This window comes from Electrophorus electricus, chromosome 22 (assembly GCF_041902795.1).
Source record: "Electrophorus electricus isolate QZ-2024a chromosome 22, ASM4190279v1, whole genome shotgun sequence".
Taxonomy (NCBI): Eukaryota; Metazoa; Chordata; class Actinopteri; order Gymnotiformes; family Gymnotidae; genus Electrophorus; species Electrophorus electricus.
In genome coordinates, this window is record NC_137518.1 from 3,062,501 (window position 1) to 3,083,814 (window position 21,314).

At 46.8% G+C, this 21,314-nt stretch overlaps 1 protein-coding gene and 1 long non-coding RNA gene across 7 annotated transcripts in view; one reads left to right on the plus strand and one right to left on the minus strand.

Annotated features, from left to right (window-relative positions):
- fbln2 (fibulin 2) overlaps positions 1-15,329 on the minus strand; it is a 39,553-nt gene extending 24,224 nt beyond the window's left edge. For 2 of the 5 annotated variants that reach the window (XR_014119331.1, XM_081705230.1), the window contains exons 1-2: positions 15,064-15,329; positions 11,257-13,118 (exon numbers count right to left, since the gene is read on the minus strand). Coding sequence is in view for 4 of the 5 variants with exons in the window: in XM_081705230.1 (XP_081561356.1) it covers positions 11,257-12,991 (1,735 nt within the window). In the remaining variant the exon portion in view is untranslated. Of the gene's footprint in view, positions 1-11,256; positions 13,208-15,063 lie in introns of all 5 variants that reach the window. The other 3 variants (XM_035520291.2, XM_081705229.1, XM_035520292.2) reach the window with 3 other exon arrangements.
- Positions 1,600-6,323, plus strand: LOC113590016 (uncharacterized). 2 transcript variants are annotated; one of them, XR_003412061.3, is made up of 3 exons: positions 1,600-2,056; positions 4,534-4,605; positions 4,853-6,323. It is a non-coding gene; the product is annotated as an uncharacterized LOC113590016 (long non-coding RNA). The 2 variants fall into 2 exon arrangements; XR_004775361.2 differs by having other exon boundaries at positions 4,534-6,323.
- Positions 15,330-21,314: the final 5,985 nt, after the last annotated feature.

Sequence of the window (21,314 nt, forward strand, 5' to 3'; positions counted from 1 at the left end):
TTTAATTTCAATAATCTTTCAAACCCCCTCCCCCCGACACACAGCCTACCCCACCCCTTAACACCCTCCACCACACTACCCCACACACACAGCCTACCCCACCCCTTAACACCCTACCCCACACTACCCCACCCCTTAACACCCTACCCCACACTACCCCACCCCTTAACACCCTAGCCCACACTACCCCACCCCTTAACACCCTACCCCACACTACCCAAAGCTCAACAAACTAAGTCAAAAAAAATTTAAAAGGAAGAAAAAAAAGAAACATTTGGTAATTATTCACATTTATTCTCATATCAGTTTGAATAATTCATCTCTCTGTGGGAGTGAGAGGGCCTGAATCTAATTACTGTGACAAAATCAACTCACTGAAAAGAAGCGCGGCGAAAAAACCTATCGATGAAAATAAAAATAAATCTTGGCATTCACGAGTGGCTGACATGCTGTGAATCGGCTAAATGAATGTTACAGGCTTGGGCGTAATTGCGGTTTAGAAGTGTGAGCTGTCTGTTTATGAGCATCAGAGCATGAAAATTCAGAGTCAGGTCACTGCTGGCAGACCTCTAGCTCTTCTGTGCTGTTACTGGGTCACCAGCAGGCGAGGACACACTCCAGTACTGTGGCGGGGCTGGTCTGTGTGTGCCAGGCAGCTCCCGAAGTGAGATGAGTCTCTGCAGAAATGCGGTGTCACGTGGCGATGCAGCAGACCAGTGCAGGCTTTGTTTGTTGCTGCACAAACGCGCAGCAGGGGTCACGACTTGGGCGGGGGGTTCCAACATGAGTGGGTACCACCAGAGTAACAACAGCACACGCGAACGGTTCAGCGCTGAAAGTGTACGCTCACATCACAGACGTCACCTCCGGGCAAACCAGCTACCGTTTGCGTTAACTCTGCCTCCAGGCACGAAGACGTTTCAAAATCCGGTAAGGATCGCCCCGGCGGTTTATCGAGCGAGGTCTCTGATGACTAGAATACTTGTGTTGTTCTGCCATCTTTAGTCTGAAACGAAGCTATCCTTAAATATCCTTTTCCCAGCGCAGGCAAACAAGGGATGAATCTGCACGACTCCGTGGGAGCGGCTCCGGTGTGTAACGGCCGAGAGCCGATCTCGATCTCCCGAAGCCTGACTTTCAAATGGCGGCGTAAACACTCATTAACTAAGCGCCTCCAAAGACGATGGGAGACAGGGAACCTGTAACAGCTGCCTGGGTGGCATCAAGGCCGCTGAAACGCTCCCCGGGTGGAAACGGGCCTGCTGGCGTCAGAGCGGACGGCCCCTCAGCCTCTCCACTTCATGACTGATGCTCCTTTTTTTCCCTCCGTGCAAGTGTTGGCGGTTTTGATTTGTTTATTTCTTCCAGGGCGAATGCGAATGAGCTGATCTCAAACCCGACTCCGCCGAAGTCATTTTTACGAGACTGTAAACGCTGGAACGCTTGAGTAGTGGTTTGGGAAAAAAGAACGGGCGGAACAGTGTCTCTTTCTCTGCGCCGCCACGCTCCCGGTGAAGGATATCTCCCTACACAGCAAACGTTAGACTGGTTGTCACGGCTACTGTGTGACAAATAAACAGGGGGGGGGGGGGGCACTTCCTGAAACTGCAGCGCACAGCAGAGATCGGGAACGGTTACTACTGCACAGCATTATTTAGATGTTAGATGCAATTCCATCTACAGACTGACAGGAGAGAGGGGTGGGGTGGGGTTACTCCTCTGCCACCTGCTAAAACGCAGAGCCACCTGGAACGCCGTTGAACAACCATTTATTTAAGTGAAAGTGCTTAAACAAGCTTCCCAGAATGCTCGGCGCCGTGCATAACCCCAGGTCTCCGAGACCACTGTTGTTTAAAAGAGAAGCCGTGGCTCCCTCAGCGTGATTGGCAGAAACAAAGCCCTGGAGGTGTGACCTGCTCCGCAGTTCCACGGCCCACACAGGGAAAGCCCTGAGCCGGACGAGCCCACGCAGACGAAGCCAACCAGCTCGAAAGGGAAAGAGGAATAACTACCGTTTACACCACTGGGAATCTCTTTGTAAAAATATTCGTCAGAGGTAATTGCTCTTAGGCTAAACCTTAGTACAGCCCTCCTGCATGTCATAATCTCAAAACAAATATGCAACAGATTGCAAATACTTTATAAAATCCTGACTTTGGGAATGTACTGTATTGTCAACATGCGGCATATATTAGGTCGTCAGGTTTTCATATGAATTTTACTGTTAGGATGATTTCTACTGTTAGCCTTTCCAAGGCCTTGTCTTACAGCAAGCAGACTGGGGCTGGTCATGTGACCTACGGGGCTGCTGAGTGGGTCACTGCAGGGCACTCTGGGTTGTAGCACATGGCACCGCGCTGCCGATATACGACACTGTCAGGTCCTCGTCTGTGAGGTCAGCGCATGGTTTGGCATGTAGCAGGGAGAGATTTCAAACGGTCTGCTGCTCTCGCGCCAGCGCGCCACAATACGACCCACACCGCGCGTGCGACTGAACGGGGCTCCGACTAACTGGGCAGAAAGGTCGAAAAGCAGAGAGCTTGTAGGTGAGGGGTGGTGAGCAGTGGGATATCCACAGCTGACGTCCCAAAAGCCAGAATGTGTTCAGCGAGCGGCGCTTCATCCAGTGGATTTCCACCAAACTGACACACCCCCCCCGGCGGCCCTGAGCAGATTCTCTGTGACTATAATGCAGCGCAGTGGCAGTGGATCTTTCGTGCGTCCGAGTGGAGACAGCGTGGCGTTAAACGCTCACATGACCCAACGGATTCCCTGGACTTAGCTGGGGTCCCCTGGAGGCTCATTTGCAGAGCAGATGAGTGCGAAACAAAGCATTTTCAAAGAAAAACAACAGATCCTTAAAGTGATGAGATCAAAAGTACGACTGGAGGGGTTATGAATATCAATGTTTCATGTATGTGGGTGTAGATGTGTGTTTTAACCCGGTAAAATGGGGAGAATTTTGGCACTGGTCTCTTTGTACCACAACACATTTTAAACACTCATGCTTCGAACAAAAAGGTGACTAGACAAATTTAAGAGGGTAAAATGTTTTTATTTTCTTGGTGGGGGGTGTACTTATCAAAAAAACCCGAAACAAAACAAGAACCTCGTTAAGCTTTTTCAGTTTGGTCAGAATACCATTGCATAGCTTGCTGGAGTCGTGCGGTAATGTGATCTTTCGGAGATGGGAAGTTTATTGACTGTCACTGCCATGTTCTTGGACTAGCGTGACCCTGTTAACCAGTCCCTCTTCAGAGTGTGAGTGTGCACTCCTGAGAACAGACCAGTATCATGCATGAGGTCGTCTCTCAGCAACAGATGGGAATAAAACTCAAGGCACGTATTCAGTTTGAGTTTAACCTCTGGCTGCATACCAACAGCATATGAAATGTATGATTTTTGGAATGTCGTCCCAAGGGAAATTGGGACAGAATTTACAAAGTTAATACAACAAAGGCAAAAAAAAGCAAAAAACAAAGAAAAAATCACAGAATATTGCATGATAAAGCACAATAAGTCATAAATGGATATTTCCGTGTCTTCTCAAGATAATGCAATTAAATGCAGTTTAACGAACACAGTTCTTTATCAGTTCAGAATGCAGTCATTATGAACACTGCCTGGGGAAAAATATTCACCCCCATCCATGAAATCAGTCAGCAATCGATTCTGATTGGTCGTCGTTTCATCACCTCTGACCCCTGGGTAAAGGCAGGGTGATAAGTCAGCAGGAACCGACACTCAGGAAACCCCACGTTCACCTCAGGTTTCGAGAAACCAAAGCAGCATGTTCTGAAAGACCAGGAACACCAGACAACGACCCAGAAGTGACGAAACAGGGCAGTGTGCTATCAAGCAAAAACGTCCTCCTGCGAGACTGTAGTCTGCGAACACGGGTTACGGCCTCGCAGATCCGGCCTTAGCAGTGACAAATGGATCTCCACGCGCTAACGCACAGCCAATCCCAGCAAACAAACGTCCTGTGGACTGCATTATTCTGACTAAAGGTGACAGAGGGGTTTTAATGGTTTGCTATATTTCCAAATGCAATTTAGCGAAACGGGTCTGCTGCGCACTTCTCCGCGTCCGAGCAGGACACTCGAAACCTTGCATTTGATAAACCGAACCTCTCGGTTCGTTGCTCTGAACGAGGGCTCGAAGGTTTTTCATTTCAAATGAGCGAGCCAAATTGTCCTTTGTCCAAGAATGAAAATCGATTTTTTAATTTTTTTTTAAACAACAAATTAGCAGACCTCCCAAAATTACAGCTCGTATGCTGCCTGGTCCACAAATGCGGATGTGAAAAAGAATAAGGACAACTTGGGCTTTTGCAGCTCAGCCGCAAAACTTTAAAAGACAGTGTGTCATACAAAACGGAATAATATCAAAGAAAAATGCAGAACAAATACCACAAAGGGCAAGGCAGTATATACAAGACTGGTGTGGAAGTAACAAGCCACAGTGGTAGTTGGCTCTTGTCGGTCTTTAATCCGTTTTGGCTGGTTTCAACACTGCCTTTCCTTTCTCTAGTTACCAATCCGTCTGTCTTCACCTGTTGACATCCACGCTCCGAAACGAGCTGTCCGTCACAGCGCTTCCTGTGTAAGCATTCCGAATCCTCTTTTCTCATTATCCTGGTCTGATGCATCCCAGTTCAATTTGAATAAGACTCAACTTCTCAGTTCAACCAAATGAAATCCCTCAGCCATTCCCAACAGTGTTAATTAAGCCCACTACAGAACATAACTGATTAATTAGTGTTAATTAATACAGACACAAAACCTGTTTCCCACAGAAAAAGAACATTCCAGTTTTCTGTTTTAACCGCGTGCCGTGCCTTTGTTTTAAGTGACCCCCTGTATGCATCCGGTCTCCAGACTCCCATCAAGCCAATCACGTCTGGTAATCCATCACCGGCAGACGCATGTCGGCTCAGACACTGTACACGAGGACCCTCCTGGCAGAGAGGCTACGGAAGCCAGGGTGAGGATGTCTGGGTTTCATGCAACTGCTTTCATACTTCAAAGCATATGACATCCACAGCTGTAGTTTCCCATCCTCCCTAATTTCAAACTAAACCTTTGTCTCTTGCCAGGTACATCATCAAAGCAAAAAATATTGTTTTGAAAGTTTGCTTAATAAGTAGATTCAGATGCCATAATCACGCTATTTGAACCATGTATGTAATGGTTCTTATAATAGCCGGCCAGGATATTTAATACAGTATTTTAGAATGTTATGCTCTGTATTGCTGTTGTTTTGGAGATGGAAGGACCCCATAGCCTCTCTGTCAAAGGGTCAGAAACTCTTGATCATGTTGTGCTTTGTTTCTTGGGACTGTCCACGTGTCGGCCGTCCTGCTGCTAGCAGGTCAGACGCAGCCGTTGGCTAAGCCGTCTGGAAGATCGCCAACGGCAGCTCACTCAGGAAACGCTACGGCGCGGACAGGGCTGTGGAGACGTGGACATGGGTCAGGATGATTGTACGCCAAGCTCCGGTTGTGGCACAGCTTACGTTTTCACAGCACACAGGATAAGTCACATCACTGGGGGAAACCAACGGGTTCGGGCGTGTTAGCCTCAACTTCTACTAAAAGGCTTATATGAGCTTTCTGAGGACAGAGATTAGACTTGGTGTTGTGATATCAGAGTTCTTTAATTGGGAACTTTGACTCCTAATAATTTCTTTCCAAACATCCCCTCCCAAACAAACTCTCCCTCTCTCATTCCCTCTCTCTCTCTCTGTTTCTCTGCATTGCAGCGAGATCTTTCTTGAGACTGCTATTGTTTCACATATTTATAAAAGATCTATATCTTAATGCCCTGAGAAACACAAGCGTGCTTGTTGATTGAAGAGCACATTCCTAGTAGCAGTCAAAGCCCTTAATGAGCACCTCCCCATTATAACTCTCCCAAACGGGGCTTCTCGCCCAGTAAACCAGGGGCTTCAGAGAGCAGCAAGCACTTAACAAGGCTGCCTGTGTTCTCTGTGAGTAAACAAGCAACAGGGCTAATGGCGTCAGGACAATAGGTGGAAGGCGCTTGGCTATTCATCTTACTGTACTTGGAGATAAGCTGAGAGACTCCGGTGGGTCAAAGGACAGAACAGAAACCAGTTATGTGGTTGGTGTAGTTTAGTTGGGGACTGGGGTTCAGTCCGTCTGATCGTCTGGTCAAATGCACCATGTTATGCCAGTAAGAGTCCTGCTCTGGTTAAGGGCATCTGGCAAATGTCATAAGCGAGGTCTCCAGAGTTATGGCAAGTGTGAGTTGAGTTATTAATCTTGGTTAATAAAGACAGCACATTTGAGCCTGGACACAGGCCTCTTTGTCTGCAATTTATTGGATTGTGTAAACTGTAATTCATCTAAACGCTAAGAGAACAGCCAGCATGAGACAAGGAGCGCAACACAACACACATTCGTGTGCTTCATTGTGTGTCTGCAGCATATAACTAGGAATTATTTTCATTTGGCCATAAGACTAATTTGAACTTGTTAACCTTTTAATCACGGCCTTTCGTGGTTAGCTAGTTGTAGAGCAAATCATTATTTCTACCATCACTGCACAGCTTTAATTACGAGCAAACCCATCCACAGGGCAACTTATATTCTCAATGTAATAAGAAATATTCAAATCATATTTTGTTGCCTCAATTTACACATGTATGACTATTCAGAAGCAGCAATGTGACAGAAAATAGAAAAAAATGAAATGACAGGGTGTTGAGGATTGCGACCCAATATGACTGGTGTGCTTAGATATCCATGCATAAAAGCTGTACATATGAGCTGGCCTACCCTGGGCTGGGATATCCACACATAGGAGCCGCAGAAATAGGTCACTACAAAGTTAAGCTATCAGCTGAGATGAGAGAATTATTCCACCAGCTCCTATTTCCGAGAGAGACTGGACAAACTAGGAGGACATTCTGAGCGGAGAGGCAACGAAACGCAATAATATTCCACAACTTCTCAAGAAGGTAATACACCAAGTCTGCTTCTGGCCCAAAGCCAGCCATCCTGCCAGTGGGGCAGTGTTTCCCTTGGCCTCGGCTCAAGAGAATTTGCAACGTTTTCAAGGCCAGACAGCACGATTCAGTTGATTCTCTGTTGTTAGCGTACGGGTGTCCAGTCTAGGAGCACGGTGTTGCTGTCCAAGCAGTGACCCTGGGGCGAGAAGGAACCGGGGTGTCGTGCGTGTCGTACCTGCTTTCATGGTTAGAAGGGAAGGTGTTTCAGCACCTCAGGGCCCGCAATGGGACGGAGGCGTACTGCAGCTGGGGCGATGGTGGAGCGCCCAGACGCGGCGAAGAGCGAAGGAAGCCCTTCGTGTGATGTGCTGTTTTCACAACCATGTAAATCTGTCACAGGATGTAAACTGGTCTCACTGCCGCAGCTACGCAGAAGGCTTAGACGCTCCTTGCATGGGAGCACATTATCACAATATGAAGGCAATTCAACAGGTGATTAAACGCAGAAACCCGTTTTAAATTCAAATTGACCCCAGGCCAAACTCCCTTTCCCACCCAGTGAGGTCGACAGTGAGCTCAAGGCTGTGTGGAGCAGGCTGTCCAGGCCTGTCCAACATCAACCGTAATGTTGGAAATACAATACTACTCGAGACCGGACCACGGCAAGAGTCCAGAAATGGGGAGGGGGGGTGTATTTGAGAATAAACTGTGACAATCCTGCAATATTTGTCACGAGCAAGGAACCGCACTGCATCGACGCGGTGACTTAGACATGCTGCTTTGAACACGTATGTTTTCGAACGGACAGTGTCACTGTGCGCTGCGCTGGTGAACATAATATATGGGGTCCTTTTAAAGCCCTGAGGAAAGATATTTCATTATTTATACCCACATGATTCAACATAAGGGTCCATCTCATCCCCACTCTCTGAGAATAGACCTATAGTCACTTGCAGTAGAGGTTCTTGTAGCTCTAATAGTACATTTAGGTCTCACAGTACAGGTAGGCCTGCTAGTACAGGTACATACAATGGTACAGGTAGGTCTGATATTACAGGTAGACCTAAATGTACAAGTAGGTCTGATATTACAGATTAGTCTAATGATACTCTTAGGCCTTATAGTACAGGTAGGTCTGATAGCACGAGTAGGTCTAATACTGACATAATCACAACTGTTATCTGTGAAACACAGATTGCATCCAGGGTGACTAATACGACAACCAAAACAAATATCCTTGGTACAGATGTCAAAAGGGAACATTACCAATATTTTGTGGAAATATTCAACTGTTTCAAAGTTTCAAAAAGTGTCACAAATACATGTATCATGTAAGCGTTGCTCCATTTCATGCTTAGCTGCAAGCAGGTCCACCATACAGTAAAAAGCAGCATGTGTGCTTTTCTCCGGTAGTATGTTAACGGTTGCAGTGTGTTTGAACCTCCAAATGTACTATGCGGAAGCTTTAATCCTGTCCGGATCCCGAGGGCGCTCGGGACAGTTCCCTGTTCCCAGGACTGCCAAAAGTTTGCCTCACACATCAATCCGCGTCGACAGTTTCCCCATGGATTGGAGTCCAACTTTTCGGAAGAATCGTTCATCAGGGAGGCTTGACACACACCACTGTCCATGTCCTCCCCGAATAAATCTTCTTTTTCAGTTCTAATAAAAAGGAGGCAGCATGTTGCAATAAGGACAGTTTATCTTTCCATTTTGTGCATGGGTTTGGAAGTTTAAAATCACTAAATGAATGTCACTCATGCATGCTTAATGCAACCCAGTAGACACAGCACTGTCTGAGGTTGACACACTGTCCACATTTTATTTATTTATTTATTTATTTTTTTGCATAGAGCGAAAAAGTATCAAAGAATCTCTTTAAAATGTAGCGGTACGTGGGTGGCTTCATGTAAGGCATCTGATCACATGAACGGTAGAGCGCCCGTTTCTGCCGCCGTGCAAGCGGGTGAGTCACCTGAACAAACTGCCGAGTAGAAAAACTCAAACTGGCTCCTACCTGAATTCTGCAGTTCACGCCGCACTAAGTGCCAGGCTTGGGATAATCAGCTCTCCCAACGAAGCCCTCTCGTTATCATCTACGTACAGCAGGCCGTCTGTTACCTGCTTTTCACTTTAGTCTGTCAGTGGTGGCAGAACTGGAATGGTGTCTGAAAATGACTTATATTGTGTAAAATACTTTTCCCACAGTTAAGATGGCTCACAGAATCACTCTGCCATATCATGGTTACAGTAATGACGTATTGTTCGGCGTTAATTGTGGTTCAAAGAATCACTCTCTCATATCTTGGTCACAGTAATGACGTATTGTTCAGTGTTAATTGTGGTTCAAAGAACCAGTCTGTCATATCACGGTTACAGTAATGACGTATTGTTTGGCGTTAATTGTGGTTCAAAGAATCACTCTCTCATATCTTGGTCACAGTAATGACGTATTGTTCGGCGTTAATTGTGGTTCAAAGAACCAGTCTGTCATATCTGGGTTACAGTAATGACGTATTGTTCAGTGTTAATTGTGGTTCAAAGAACCAGTCTGTCGTCTCCTGTAACTTACAGTAATAACACGTGTCTTCCAAATGCAGGAAACAAGCTCTTACATGTTCTACCAGTTCATCATGTACTATTAATGTGAAATTGCGACCTCAGACTTGGTCCTCAATCATGTCCGTCATCCATGATTCACAAGGCATTGCTGACAAACTGGACATATCACCCAGAGCACTCTGTAGCTGGTGCAAATTCGGGGCATGTTTCTTGTGACCATACATGAGCGTAACGATAAACAGCTGGGCTGCCTTGCAGCATCTGTGTTATCAGTGCGATAAAAAGCTTTCTCCTCGCACTGCTATCTGACATATAGGAGGTGGAGAAGCTACCTGTCATGAGCCCCGAGTGCTGCTATTCTGAGAGAGCCCTTTGGTTGAGGCATAGCCCATTGCACACAACAGGATAACGAGAGTTCTCCTACTTATCTGGCCCAACACGGAATGTGCGTTCTGGGTCCAAGACACCCCTCAGCACTGACCTAGGGCAGTTCTCTCTCTCTCTAAAAACCCCTTGCAATCAAACCTTGACCACGAAGGGGAAATGTAGAACTGATCTTAAATCAGCATGCTACCTACACCAGACGTGCAGGGCCGGCACCTCCAGGTGCTCACACACAATTAGTTGACCTTTTCATCTAAATGAGATATACGACCGCGCAGCTGTAATGCTGAAATAATGGAAAGGCTGGCTCTGATTAGCTGAAATGCCAGACAGTAATTAAAAAAGCAGCAAACAGAGGACACACTGAATCGTCAGAGTGACACATTTTCGAAAGCTGTGTCAATACTGCATAGTTCTATTTGAGAAGGGATTAAACACAGAAACCACTCATTGTGTTCAGCAGCGTAGCACCTCAGAAAGAAAAAAAAAAACACAGGAAACTTGAGCTAACTTGATTTACGTCAGTGATGATATTTTCCACTGTTGGCAAGGGTTTATGGGTGTGAATCTAAATCCACCCTGATGCCACATTCTGTGTCATGTTCACAGTTTTATTTGGAAAAAGACAAAGTGCAGAGGTCCCCTCGCGCCCTCGCTGAACTGTTCCGTTAAACAGTTTCACAGATGCGGTTCGAGTCTAAACTAATTTCACGAGCTGATCGTATAAACGCTACTCAGGCACGCACCGCTTTGCAGCCTAGGGTGCAGTTACAAGTCTTGGCATCCTGTGCTAATAGAGTCTTAGAGCTCACTAGACGATACAAGGGTGCTTTGTTGCGCGAGGGATTGTGTTAATTTGTCTGGGAAGAGCGAGGAGGATGTGTTCAACGGGGAGGTGCGTTGTTGAATATTTGTGCTCGCCGATCCCACTGTCGAATGCTTGCGCTCGCTCTCAAATTTCCAGTAAAAAGTCAACAGGCGTTAAAGTGCCAAAATCAATTACGGAAGGCGAAAACGGTGTTCGCGCGTGCTGTGAAATCACAGCAAAGTGTTTTGCGGTAGAGGTGTCGTGTTAGCTGCGAAAGCAAGTCATCGCGGCCTTTGTGAGAAAGGCCCATTTTGATCGGCGACACTCTGCGCTCCGCAGCGTCGCCGTTGTAAGCGTGCAGCCACAGCTGTTAGTGGGATCAGGCTCGACTGTGGCGTGCCGTGCCTGGTCAACGTCAACCGTCGGTCAAAGCACATTAAAACCGATCTCGAGGTCCGAACAAGGCCCAGATGCACGTGCGTGGCTCGGAGCAGTTGTTAGGGAAAACAAAGCGCTTGTGTACTCACCCTCATGGCCTTTGGGAAAGGAGCCGAGGTGGTGTTCTTTCTCTTCCCTCTCCACCTCCTCCTCCGCTCCCACGTGGAATGGGCCCAGGGTCTTGTCCTCCAGTGGTTGGCTGGTTGGGCTGAATCTCATGGTAGGGGCCGTGGAGGACCCCGGCGTCCCTTCAATCTCGACCCTCCTCCACGCCGAACGGACGGGGCCTCTGCCCGAGTCGCTTTCCGTCTTGGCCTCTAAACTGCTAACGGTGGTTTCTTCCCATTTGTCATCCATCCGGTCGTCCTCGGGATTCCTGCCGCTGTCTGTGACATCGTTTGACGGCACCGTAGTCAAGGTCATACTGACCTCATCTCTGCGCCAGACGGAATCAGCTCCGGCATCCGGCTCGAGCGGCAGAGTCCGTTCTGCCCAAACACTGCGGTCGGTCGGGGGCCACGGTGCCGTGGCCTCTGTCTCCCATAGACGAGGTGGGGTTTGAGTTGTCGCTGCCGGAGAGGGCGTGAACGCGTCAGTGTATGCGATGTGCTCGTAGTCAGACCCGCCACTATCCGCGGTCTCTTTGGGAATGGCGAAGCCCTCAAACTCTGTGTTCTTTTCTTCTGGGACATTGTTGTCAGTGTTGACTTTATAAAGGCTAAAACTCTGGGTATCTCCGTGAACAGAGAATTCCTCGTTATCTGCATTCGCTCTGTAAATTGGAAATTGATCCTCATTTGTGCTGTCTTCGGAAATGTTTAACGCATCTTTTTTGAGGGTGTTGTTGTGAAACTCGTATCTTGTCCCACCAGTCGTTTCTTTACTGTCCAGGAGAGCCAAAATGGAGCCGTCTTGTAACGGAAACGGCTGCCTGTTTGGGGTCAGCTTGTGAACTCCGAATCTTTCTTTTAGCTCCTGCTTGGCACCCTCACGGAAAGCTCGACCAGCAGGAATGTTTTCTGCATGAGGTGCCGGAACAATGGAGGACCCCGTGGGAGAGACGAGGTCGCGCGAAGACGGCTCAAAGGAATCTGTAGTAGTGTAGTCGTAGTCATCTTCCTCCCCTTCTTCCTCTTCCTCCTCCTCATCACCAATGTGGGTTGGGCTCAGATTGAAAGGAGGCAGCTTGTCTGCGTGCAACAGTGCAAATGGTTTGGAGAAGGACCCTTGACGGTCGAGGACGTGCCGGATGGGATCACTGGTACCCCTCCAGGCTGGACTCTCCTCCGTGGAGGTGGTGAGCGTGGGTTTGTGGGTTCTCCGTGGGTCACAGTCAGGGATCGGGTAGCACATTAGTTTCCCGCCATCGTTGGGGCAGTGGCAGACTTGGCAGGGGTCCACGCGGAAGGAATGCCCGGCCTCGTACTGCTGCGCCATGTGGGTGCAGCCAATCCGCTTGCACTGCGCACACCCATCCGTGGGCTCCAAGACCTCAATGCAGTTAGCAGGCAGCTCCGGGCACGGAATGAAATGGCAGCCGATCCTTCCGCCCCCCTGCGGGCAAGAGCACTCCGTGCTTCCGAAATCTACGAAGTAGGACTCTCCCTCAGGCACTCGGCCATTCTGGAAGCCGGCGTGCATGCAGTCGTAGTACTGGTAGCCCTCGCAGCTGCAGCCGATCTGTAAGCAAGTGGGGCAGCAGACGTTGGTCTCCAGAAGCTGCTCGATACAGTTGTGAAGGACGGGGCAGTCCACCCCGGTGCAATCCTGCTGGCACAGACAGCCACTGATGCACAGCAGGAGCAGCAACCTCAGCAGGTCCATCCTGACCAGCCGCTTCCTGGTCAGCCTGGCGCTGACTTTGGAGGGTCTCGGCTGAGCTTTCTGCAGCCCGCAAAGAACGGGCGGAAGGTTGCCTCCTGTCCCAGAAACCACCGGTGGTCAGAAGAGCCTAGGGGAGAGTGAGAGAGAGAGAGAGAGATAGACAGAGAGAGAGAGATAAACAGAGAGAGAGAGACAGAGAGCGAGAGAGAGAGAGAGCTAGACAGAGTGAGAGAGATGGACAGCGAGATAGAGAGAGAGAGATAGACAGAGAGAGAGACAGAGAGTGATAGAGAGAGAGATGAACAGAGCAAGATAGACAGAGATAGAGAGATGAAGAGTGAGAGAGACAGAGACAGAGCAATATAGACAGAAAGAGAGAGTCAGAGAGAGAGAGTTGAACAGAGTGAGACAGAGAGCGAGATAAAGAGAATTGAACAGAGCAAGACAGAAAAATAGATAGATAGATAGAGAGAGAGAGAGGGAGGGAGCAGAAGGCCAGTTAGGAAGGGTGCTCCAGATGTCCTGTGGTGCTCTTTGACCCAGTCTAGAGTTCTGGATTAAAAACCAACATCTGGCTTCCTAGTTGAGCTCAGCCTCTTAAAGTCCATCCCAAGACTTACAACCACAGGGCTGTTCCATCCTGACGTCATGAGCAAATTTCCCCATAATCACTCAACTGTATGCATGGCAGAGGACTGAATTTAGTGCCATTAATGTGCCCCTCGATACGGGCAGTGAATGTTTTTCGAAGAATAATTGTTTTTCATTATTTTTTGCTAACAAGAGTACTAAGCCTTGCGACAGGAGTATACTGACATTAGTATTAAACTGAATTATGCATGCATTCGCTTATTTTATGCAGTTTGCCTGGCTATTCATTGCGCAGCTGTGATTTTTCTCTACCGTGCACTGCAGTCATTGAAACTGTGTTATGAAAGAGGTCTTTAGGGCCAGTGCCCCTTATTACTGGCGTTCAGCTCCAGATGGTTTCTGCTGAGTGAACATTGCGTGAACTTAAGCCCAAGCAATTTGCTGATGAGGTGTTATGTGGCTCTTTAATGCAATGTAGTACTTCTGCAAGAGCCGGAGTCTTTCTTTTCTGAACAAGTGAAAACCACAGTAAGTGAAGTTATAGACCGCCATTAAAAAATGCATACCAATGCAAACCATCATTTCTTTTTTTTCCGGTTCATTATTTAAGTTTGTTCTTTCTGTTGGAAGTGTCTGGTAAATTGCTTTTGCCCTGAAAGCCCTACTGCCGGAATCAACTTTTGCGCAGGTTCTGTTTGCTTTGGAGATCTTTTGAGTCCTTACGGAATTGAACCTTCAGATTTCACTACAGATGAAGGTAAACGCTCTTTGAGTTTCCAAAGCTCGCATTAGCTCTAAAACGCCTCGAAGTCTGGGCTGTGAAAGTTATTTAAAACATTTTGAAATGTTTATATATATATATATATATATATATATATATATATATATATATATATATATATATATATATATATATATATATATATATATATATATGAGGCATAAAAAAGTGCTTCCAAATGAATAAGGACGCCTATCTGTGCACGCTGACTTGCGAGTTAATAGAGTGCTGCCAATTAATGCAATTTATCCGGATTTATTCCAAGATCACCGACAAACCTTACCCTTCTCCAAATGCTCAGTAGTTTTAAGAGCTACGAATTTGCGTGCACAGTACCGATTCCATCACGGTAAACCGGCTTAACAAAATTTACGTGCGCTTATCAAATATGCAAATACTACAGCCAAAACATCAACAGATGTTTTACATGCATGTAAAAAAAAAAAAAAAAAAAAAAAAAAAAATTACTGGAGAAAGGGAGAACTGCTAAAACACCAGTGGCAGGAGTTGGGTAACAGTTTGCGCTTTGGCATTCAGCGTATGTAACTTAATGTTCTCCCTTAAAAAGGGGTTTTGTACTCTGGCAATAAAAGCGAGCGTGCACGTTGTTCAATAATCCCCAGTAATATCAACATAGCGAAATGCGTCCCGTCTGCGGCGCGCGCGGCCAGAACCGACGCTCGCGACAGCTTTGTCTTACCTCGCGCCGTTCCTCTCACTCTGCCATGCAGTTACAAAGTTGCAAATTCCGAGCTCGCCTGTGCGCGCTCTTCGGCTCGCAGCCTCTGCTGACAGCTGCACAGCTGCACAGCCGCGACCTCCAGGTCCAAGGGGAGGGACAGAAGTTGGGAGACCCCCAGTCACAAAACCAATCACGGATTAAGACACAGGCGCGGTATTTCGGAAACGGCCCTCGAAACGTCTTTTCATTTCATCTTCAGCGCATTTCACGAACACCTGAGACAGACTCAAATGGGTTTGAATGTTGTACTGTTAAACTGCGACCCTCACTATCGTGAATAAAGTCCCGTTTCCCGGGGGGGGGGGGGGGGGGGTTTCTTCCAACACTAAAAGAGTTTCCAGACGATTTGTACTTTACCGGCCTCTGCAAACACACACCACGACAACTTTGTTTTTGTTTGAAGAACTTTTTATTTAGGCTACCAGATCACAGTAAGGATTATGACCTCGGCTAAATAAACGAAATAGTTACTTAAGATCATCTTTCTTCAGGAAAAACAGCCCCAACATTTCTGCTTAGATTGGAGTGTTTTAGTACCAGTTCTGTTTGGGTTGCTTGCAAACTCAACATGACAGGACTCTGAGTCTCTGCTCTCCTCTTCCTGCCAGGCGTTTATTCTAAACGCTGCGGGAGTCTCACCATCGCACAGAACAATACCGGCTAAACACTGGAATTCATTTCATCCTTGGGCATCCGACAATGACAAACGATTATTGTTTCTCTGTGCTGGAAAGTCCTCAAGAGCTGCCTCAGGATACATGTACGTCTATTTGTGTATGAGTGTTTTCATAGGACAAAAATCTTTTATTGAATCATAGAAGTTGATATTCAATACTCAGCTTTGCCATGACCTAAGTTCCAGAAATATGGCACGGGGAAAAAAATGGAACAGTGTTTCGGAGGAAAAGCTATCCAGTGCCTGTGTTCAGCATGCGTTTCTGAGCTTTCACACCCACAACACAATAGCAATGGCACACCAGGCTTGCCAGAGACTGTTTTACTCCAAGCCGTCTTAATCTTCCGCTGAAATCTATACAAAGACATACACATACAAAGACACGATGCTCAAATTCGCTGTACTGCCAATACTACTGGATCCATGCAGCGGTGCATACAAACAACAGCAACAGAATGTCGACCGTAACCGGCCGGCGAGGCATTCTTTCCTCTGCTAATGTTGCAGTCACACCTCAGCTGTGCTTTTGTCTGCATACGCGTATCATCAACTCATGCGCTTAGTTTTGGGTGGTGGGACGTTGTCCTTCGTGGTGACGCCTCGCTGTCATGCCTGGAGCGATTCCATTCCTGATGGGATCTGGCAGTGTCTTTCTGGCTGAGCGTATGCCTGGTGGATGGGATGAGGAAATGGGAGTTCTCCCAACGCATGCAGACGCCCTGTTCCGATCTGCTCGACCTGAAGCGAGTTGAGGCTGTTTGTTAAAGTGCATGCGTTAGTGGTGGAGTCACGAGGGAACAGGGCCATATGCTTCGACATGGGTGTCGTGATGCCAAGCCAGAAATAATATCACCATGGCAATAACAAAACATGAACAGGTAGAGTGGTGGTGGGTGGTGTTAGGTGTCGGTATGGCGATGAGGTTCGCAGGTCGTAGGTCGCATGTGTCTTCGGTTGCTGTGGCGGTAGGTGGTGTTAGGTGTTGTTATGGCGATAAGGATTGGAGGTTGTAGGTCTTATGTGTTCTCAGTTGCCGTGGTGGTAGGTGGTGTTAGGTGTTGTTATGGCAACGAGGCTTGGATAAGTCGTATGTGCTCTTGGTTGCCGTGCAGCTCTGTCAGGCATGCGCCCAAGCGTGAGATTGGTGGAATCCCGGTGGAATCTCAGAAAGAGGCAGGGCTTTTCCTGCAGGCTCCGTTCACCGAGCCAGGGGTGATGTTTCTCAGAGGTCACGTGAGATTTGTGACCTGCCTCTGGCTCTGGCGCTCTGACCTGTTTCCAGTTCATTTACAATGGACAGACTGGCACTGGAAATCAGTGACACGGATGCTCGGTAAATCCCAGTCACATGACACTGTTGGTGGGTTGGAGTTCACCTGACCGAGGAAGAAAGGACTCCCATCAGCATCTAAATGCCCGAGGCAGATGACCATTAGGCAGACGACCGTAATTCGTAATCCATTTGCATATACAATTATTCTAGACACCATAAAATTGCACCTAAAGATAGTCATAAACAAAATTATATTTGATGCAGTTGTAAAATGAATTAGAATCAATCAACTCAGTTTGTTTTGGGTTTTTTTTGGCTCTGCAGTATAGCGCACGTCACCTGTGTTGAGAGCATCGTAAGATCTCTGTGCAGCTTAGGGACACACAACCTTATTGTCTGCATCATTTTTACAAATACATTATACAAATCCACTGTGGGAAGCAGGATACAATGACAAAGTCCTTGACACTTGGGTTCTGTGCCTTACCAGAGCCATGCAATCAACTTATTTCATTAGATAAATAAAACTGAAATGCTATCAAGTGTCACGTAAAGTAGGACGGTTTTCCCTTTTGCAGTTGGGTCCTGAGGAGGTCTGTTCCCTTCTCTTAAGTCACTGTCGCCTTTGGCTTGTTTTTTAGGAATTTAAAAGACCTGGTTCCTTTAACACTGCTTTCCTTTAACACTACTCAGCTGTAATTTAATTGCATAAATACAGTGATTATGCGTTCATGTTTAGTGGGTAAATATAAGTTTAATACTTGCAGATCACACCCCAGTACAGAATGATGCTTTGGGACACTTAAGATGGTCTTATCTTGTCAAACGTGACATGAAACGTCCTGGTGTCTTTGTACAAAGGACAGTACGATCTGGCACTCAACGCTTCCACATAAGACGTCTGCCATGATAAAATCTCTCAGAATCCAGTGAGCTTTTCCATGTGAAATGGACTCACTTTTCAGCTGAGAGAAATTCACCCCTTGGGTCCTGCTCAAAAAACAACAACAACAAAAACTACTTATCAATTGCACTTCAGCCTTTTATCTCTTCATGTGGAAACTCGAGGAAAATTCCTGACAGTGCCTCCCTCAGATGTGCTTAGCAAGATGTCAGTATCCAGCAGGACCGTCCATCGAGCAGACACCAGATATCTGTGCGACGCTGTGATGTGACAGTGTGGGTGAATTGTGGAGAAAGCAGCCCTGTCCATGTGTGAGAGGAAGGGGCCGTAGCGTGGGCATAGCGTGGGTGTAGCAGGCCCTGCAGCACTGTGATGAGCAGCCACGCTGCACAATGGTACCAGTACAGGGAAGGACAGGGATAACACACCGGTCAAGAATGCTTAACATTGAAGCTTCACTAATTAACATTATTTATAACATTAATACACTTTAGCATCATTAACCTATAAGTAATGTTAACCAAATAAGGCACACAAAATCAGTCCAGTATTACTGGACAACTCTAATGTTAGTTAAGAAACTCTAATGTCAAGTGTTACCAATTACTGAGACTCTATCACACAACATTCCCCCACTCAGTGAATGATCCACTCCACGGGCCCATGTACTCCACATTTGCACAAGTCACCGTGCATGGACAGAGTGGATTTTAAAACACAGGTAGACAGGCTACGCGGTCTCGCGTGTTTGTCTTAAAGCTCTGAATCGCAGGTGTATGTTAATTGCTGGCGAGCTGAGATGCAGCAGGCCTCTGTGCCTGCTGGTTGGCACGCGCCGAGCCGCTCTGCACGCTGGCAGGGACTCCCTGCAGTACAGACGCAGGTAGGCACAGAAGGCGAGAGCCAGACTCAACCAAAGGCGTTAGAACTCCAATTAAACGAGGACTCAGACAAAAGTAAAATTACTCTGAACAAGATCTACTTTCATGGGAGTCCACAAACTACCAGGTACCGAGTTACCTGAAGTACTGCAGTGTAAACAAAGCTTTCAGCATTGGGAATTACATTTGTTAGGCAATATTCTTTTCTTTCTGGTGATACTTTTGATGGTTCCAAAATGAACGATGAAGTTTGAAGGAGAGAGTACTGACAAAAAGCAAGGCAAAAAAAAAGTTAAAACTATTTTTTTTTCTTCAAAAATATACTATAGAAAAGTCGAAAATGAATTGAAATTAAATATGTATATGTAACTGAACAAACGTAGCCACTACCCACCTTTGGACACAGAAAAGGTCACAGCAAGACTAAGCAGACCCGTGTAGAGATCTCACCGCTAGGCCGCAGTGCACATGAAGCAGGTTAACAGCATTCTTAAACAGGAAATGGTTAACATTACTTCCACCGATCGAGATGTTCACCTCAGTTTGCAACTGAGGGAGAAAAAGAGAGAGAGAGAGAGAGAGAGAGAGAGAGAGAGAGAGGGAAGAGGGCAGTAGAGACAAAGAGGACCCTCTGTAGAGATGCCCGCCAGGGGCACCTATGTCAGCCCACCAGAACCTTGGTCCATCTGTAGGCTCCAGCGTAGTCTGCCTTGTGCCAGTGCCGATGATCAGAACAAAAGAAGCCATTTGTGTGTGTTTGCCAGAACAGGAAAAGCTCCCGCCAGGAGACTCGATACGTCTTAGTCATTCAATTATCTCTAATGAGCACAGTCCCGCACAGTCCCGCAGTTAGAGCAGAAACTGCCGGGCTTTCAGACGGACGCCGCCACGCAGTCGCACGCTGACAAAGGTTCTAGACACACACATTTTAACTCACCTCCTGCTGTTTTCCACTCAGGGGTCGTGATAAAATGTGGAAATCTTTGAATCGGCGCATTTTAAAATTCATTTGAATTTGCATATCGTTGTCATGGAACCTCCTACACATCCAGGATTTACCTCTGGCTCCGCCCACTGATCATCAGCCACACCTCCAGGTCTGTTATGTACTCATTAGGAGGCCTACAAGTATAACCCCATGAATTCTTACTAGTTGCGTGCATTAGTCAGTTGCTCATGACCCAAAATCTCACATTTTCATCATTTCATCTTGTCCATCATTCACCTTTTGCCAGAGATGCCCCTGCCTGCCTGTTTGTTGACCCCTGCTTCTGTTAGACACAGACGTCTGACTTCTGTCTGTATATAGAGCTTGTTATGTCTTTCTTTACTCTGCGCCTCTTTTATGGTTTATCAGTGTAAAAAAGTATAAAAATTACGAGTCTAAAATTATAAAAAGTACATAAGGAAAACTGGCAGGCGCTAAACTGTTTAGTATGAGTGTACTGTCCCAGTCATCCAAACTCTCAGCAGAAGTTCCACTCCACCTCACACTCCCTTCCCCGTATCCTGGGAGGACCCCGAGGCACTTCCTCTCTACATGTTTTGTTTGCGTATGTGTACTCCGGTTCTAATGACGAATCCCGTTCGTGTTCGCTACAGCTGCTATCACTTCAGTCAGTGCAGGTAGCCTCTCCTTTCCGAGATATTTGCTGCTATTCTCTAGAGCCCGGGTTACAACTGTATCGCCAGGCATTAAATAATGAAGAAAACCTACTACATGAAATGCATAATTACATTATCAACTGACTTACACGATTTCTCTGAATATCATTAAGTGAAAAAAGCCTGTTATTAGATCACCTATAATTAGAGAGCTGAGCTGTGGAATCCAAGACAGAACAAAAAACCCCACCTACATGGATCTGCGCTATTGATATGATCAGAGACTGGAATGATTTGATTGGATTTACACGCTCATCGGTTATTAGGTGTGGATGACAGATCGTTAATTATCTCTTAATTATCTCTGAGCTTAATCTGTCATCTCAGCAGCGTCCTGGTGCGCGTCCAATAGCAACTTTAGAGGGTAGATGGAACACAAAACCCCCCAAAAGAAATCTTCACATGGATTCCCGATAACGAGGAAGAGGATTGGGAAGTGTCCAGAGTGAGAGGTGGAAGACGACGGAGGAGGATGAAGGATGCTTCGTCTCCGCGGATGTTTGGACTAATGTCCGCGGAGTGTGTGCCTTTCTGCGGGTGAGGGATGGACTCCTGACTCGAGTTATCATGACCTGCTCACTTAATCAGCTCCTGGTGTCATGAAATATTCATCCTTCACCTGCAGGCTCTCAGCGTGACTCTTTGTGTCAGAGGGCTGTGCGAGTGCACGCGTGGTCACGTGCAAGTGTGTGTGTTTGCACACATTTGTGGGTTTGCGTGTGCGTGCGCTCGTGTGTATAGACCTAGCATATACCAACACAGTACAGAAGTAGTAAATCATTGTATCAAGGGCAAAAAAAGCCCATTTCT